We start from the raw sequence: 4,739 nt of genomic DNA, 5'->3' as shown, positions 1-4,739 counted from the left end.
AGAGATCTAAAATTCCATTCAATAGAGAAAATGCCCTATTGTTGTTAGGGGTAAAAGGTATAAACATCCAGAAAAAAGCAGAAATGTGGATTCACTAGCAAAAGCTGTGCAGAGCAGCCCATCCCTCATGGAGTTCCTATGCTCTCAGAAGTAAGTTTTCCTAAACCAGAGGAAGATAAATAAATAATTATTTGTCCCTGAGTAATGAGGATTAGGGTTGGCCAATATTGTAACAAGTTTTCTACAGGGTCCTATTCAGCAATAATTTTATTTTTTGGCTGCCATTATTAGTATTACTACTATTATTTTGTTCCCAGATGGAATAGAATTTTTCCAAAGAATTACCAAATAGCCAGTAGTAATGCCATGCTCAACTTTGCCCTAAAGCATCTAAATTTAGCGTGGTGCATGCATAAAGGCCATAATATTTATTAGCTGTTTTCTACAAGATCAACACTTGCCAATAAGTATTTGTGAATTTCATTATAAAGAAACTTAAAAGTACTTTGCCAAATGGAATATAGACATTTGACACAAGATTTGAGGTTGAAAATGTTCCACTTATAAAACTGAATTCAATACTCTGGTTTCTCTTCAGATAGCATAAATCTTTCGCCTTTTACTAAAGATAAAGCTGAATTCACTATTCATTATCTTGATAAGTGTCCAAGTTGAACTGATATTCTACCTTCAGGAAATATCTTCTAAATCTTTTTTCCTTATTAGGATATTATTTTTAAAAGAGAACTTAAAAAAAAAACACTTTGAAAGTTATTTGTTGCTGGAATAATACCAATTTCTTTAACAATAGCAAAGCTAATATAATAAAAGCCATCAGGTTTGAGATATTTTATGAAAATTTTTAATTCAACTGTTTCTTTGGAATGTAGTAGTCATAGTTTGGAATTTAAGTTACATTTCAGTTCTATGCAGTTTTTATACTACTCAGTGTCTGAGAATACAAATGTCAGTTAAAGTTAAGGCTTTGCTGTTCATTTTGAAACAACAATTTTTACAAGTGTCATACTGTCATAGAAAATAAAAATTTCTGTAAAAAAAACTTGCACAAAATTTTATGATGGTACAAAACACGAAGCAGTAATAGACCAGTAAAATGAAAACATTTTACTACAGGAGGTTTTATAGATTTCAATAAAGAAAAAATACGTTATTTTACACCTTTAAAAATTACAAAACAACCTAAAACAATATAAACTGGACATTTTGTAACACTGACTTTACAAATTAATAATTCTATAAACATATATTTTTTAAATATATTTATCAGTGCAAGATACTTTAAAATTTAAAGTCTCAGTATCATTTTTCCTTGGCTGAGGACAACTTTAAATTCATTGCCTTAAAAAAAATTGTCTTAGTGCTTTTGTCCTGGTATGATTAAAACAACTGAATGAATGCCTCTGGGGACAAAAATCTATTCTTCTTTCATAGTGATCAATACTTTCCTGGAAACAAAATGCATTTTCAATCCAATTAAGCCAAGATGAATGGACTGTCTCCTCCATGATACAAATGTGATTCCCACAAATATTTCTGAGTGAGCCCTGTAGCAATGCAGAAAGGGAGGAATGTCTTAAAGTTTTATGTACAATGAGCCATGACCACAAATAGAGTGAAAACAACCAAAGCTTCTTTGGATTAATTCATATGCTACTTGATAAGATATTTGCTTCTTTGAGCTGTTAGAAGCTTAGATCTTACCTGTCCCAAGGCAGGCTTTTTCTTTGTGAGCAATTGGAAGTTTTTAAAGCATTCATTCAAATCTCTGTTTTCTCTGGGTTACTGCTGAAGGGAATTTTAAAAACATTTGTTTTGACTTTATTAATTTTTATCCCCCTTCTTATCTGAAAATACTTCACCACCAGGTACCAGGATTTCTAGCCGCTTTCTTAAATTAACTATTCTTTCTTCACTTTCCTTGTCTTATCCAATGCCTAAAAAGGAAAGTTTTCATGGATCAGTTTTGCATATTTGGATGTAAAAACCTCATGGTTTTGGATATTTGAAGAATTGTATCCAGTCCTTCCTTTGGGTCTCACTTGAAAACCAATTAGTATCATTTCTTCTCTCAATTTATCATTATTTCTATTAAATGCAAACATTTCTATCAAAGATTATTTTGATTGGAATAGAAAAATGGCTTAAGGAAAAAAGATACTGTCACTTTAACCAGTTAACAAGAAAACCAAAGTTAGACTTTGGAGGACAGAGTTAGGAATTTCCCTTATTTATTTATTTACTTACTTATTTACTTACTTATTTTTTAAGCATAAATTCTAGTAAAATTCTTTGCCATTACCAGCAGGTTAAAGCTGCAAGTATCTTTTCTGGACAATGGCAAATGCTTAAATTTAAGAGAGAAAAGACAGAGAGATAGGAGAGAAAGAGTTTACATTTGAAAATACATTCCATATGAAAGAACGATAGGAGAGAATATTGCAGCTTTATACAAAAGGATCAAGAGACACAAAATTGAACTGCAGAAAAAATAGAAGAATTAAGCCACGTTGCCAAATCTTCCCAGCCCTTGCTTTTCGGGGGAGGGAATGGGAGGTGGAAATGGGGGAGGGGTAGGGGGAAAGGGCTGACATCTTACACTAAAATATACTTTCTTTTTAGTCAGTGGGTCACCAGGGTTTGATTCAAGTTGGGCTTTCACCATCAAAGAACAGAGCAGGTCGTAATAGAACACAATGTGAACCAGTACAAACAAAAAGGCACTTGAGAGGACATGGATTAGCCAGTGCCGTGGATTTCCCTTGTGGCTGTCAGCAGCACGCCCAGTTGCCAGCAGTGTCTGGTGATGGCAGTTTTCTGTATGGAGTTCACAAGCACGAGGTTTAGTACAACACTGGAAACATCAAGGAAATTTGACGATATTGCTTCATAAACAGAGTTCACATACTATACTGGTACTGAAGCTACAGTACTTTAAAGTAAAATCCTAATCCTTCTTTGCCTATGCACAATGTGGGCGATTATACACAGGTACAGCTTCAGGAGTCCACCGAAATGCAGATATTCTAATGTACTGTGGGCATGGGCTACAGGTAGCATGTCCATCAAAAGGGCCCCAGGGAATATACTTGGCACCAGTATCTTGGATTTTGCACAGTTTCAGAAAAGTATCCATAAAAAGAAGGGGAGAGAGGGGGAAGGGGGATCAAAATGAATCATTAAGTCAATCATACTTGGTCTCAACACCAGCATTTGATTATTCAAATTAAACCAACAGAAAAAAGCTGACTGTACATGATTCCGATAGTTAATACAGCTAACTTGTTCATGTCTGTCGGCCATACTCATTGAAACTCCTGAGAAAAGCCTGGCTCAGCATCATCGACGCATTTCCCAGCCTGTACAGTGAAAGATCAACACACTCAAGTTATGTCCTTCACCTCAATTCTCCAAATGTCTTTGCATCTGTCTGCCTTCATGCCTCTGAATAAGTACTCTGTGTGTTCAGTTTGTCTTTTTTCAACTTCACACCATCCACAAGTTCGAAGTTATAGTTCTCCAGGGCAGATAAGTTTCTTTCTGACATCCCATTATGCCAACAAGCACAGTACAGCACGACCCCACAGACAGCACCCAGGAGGACACCCAGGGCGCTCATGGCTATGATGGTGATGAGGATGGGATCCAAGGTCTTCAGCACATTGCCCGGCTTCTTGGAGATATTCTCATCACCTTCTCCCAGGCCCTCATATCCTGGGGTGCTCCCTACGGAAGAAAACAAAAATCTATGAGACCTGCCAAGGTACCAGATGGAAGTAGGCAGAAAAATAGAGAAAAGGACAGAAAAAGGAGAAAATCACATGCTTATTTTGCCTGTGCTCTCCCCAGAGCCTGTGGGAGCTTCCTGAAGTGGGGTTTGGCTCCCTCAATGCTGGGAAAAAGTCAGGTTTGTGTTTGACTCATTGTTGGGAATGGAGGTGTGGATGGCAAGGGAGCTGGGACTTGGTCAGCTAGCTTAGCACATGGAAACAACCAATTCTGGGTAAACAGTGGGTTTATGTATAATCTAATTCAGATTTCATGCAACCCACCATCTGTGCTAGATTGTAATCTGTCATTTTAGTCCTTGGCCAGATTAGTCATTAAGCTTTGCAAAATACTGAGTCACACATTTATCTGGCAGAAGATTTAACCTTTCCCTGTGTATTCGTCTGATGCCCACCCAGAAATCAGGGAACCTCCCAATCTGCCCTTTCATGGAGTGCTGTGTCCAGTGCCTGGAATGGTTTACACAAGTGTTTGTTCTCCCACATGAAGATCTTCACTTCAGGCAACTTTCTCCCAAGTCTACAGTGACTTCTCTTAAGAAAAAGAGATCGTTCAGAACAAGGAATGCTTGCTGTTGAAATTAAAAATGGGCCATGGGCAGAGAAACCAAGATGGCGGCATAGGTAAACACCTGAAATTGCTGCCTCACACAACTACTTCAAAATTACAACTAAAAGACAAAATGGACATCATCCAGAACCACAGGAAGGCTGGCTGGGTGGAAATTCTACAACTAGAAGGAAAGAGAAAAGCACACTGAGACTGAGAGGAGGTGCAGAAGTAAAGTGCAGACCTGGGCCTCTTCTGGACACCTCCAAACAACAAACAAAGAAGAGGAATCTGCAGATCTCTCCTAAACTCCTGCTGGGTAGCCTCAGGCAGAGGCTAAATTAGCACCTCCTTAGAGATCCAAGAGCCAGTGTACCCAGTGG

The 4,739-nt window shown here is 37.6% G+C and overlaps 1 protein-coding gene across 7 annotated transcripts in view; it reads right to left on the bottom strand.

The window, feature by feature from the left end:
• Positions 1–839: 839 nt before the first annotated feature.
• NRP1 (neuropilin 1) overlaps positions 840–4,739 on the bottom strand; it is a 199,031-nt gene continuing 195,131 nt past the window's right edge. For all 7 annotated transcript variants that reach the window (XM_006770953.2, XM_006770949.2, XM_006770952.2 and 4 more), the window contains one exon: positions 840–3,744. In XM_006770953.2, coding sequence (XP_006771016.1) covers positions 3,455–3,744 — 290 coding nt within the window. In that variant the 3' untranslated portion in view covers positions 840–3,454. The remainder of the gene's footprint in view (positions 3,745–4,739) is intronic.

Source organism: Myotis davidii, unplaced genomic scaffold (genome assembly GCF_000327345.1).
Source record: "Myotis davidii unplaced genomic scaffold, ASM32734v1 scaffold1925, whole genome shotgun sequence".
In the NCBI taxonomy this organism is placed as follows: Eukaryota; Metazoa; Chordata; class Mammalia; order Chiroptera; family Vespertilionidae; genus Myotis; species Myotis davidii.
The sequence above is the reverse complement of the archived record's forward strand: the minus strand, read 5'-3'. Positions and strand labels throughout refer to the sequence as shown.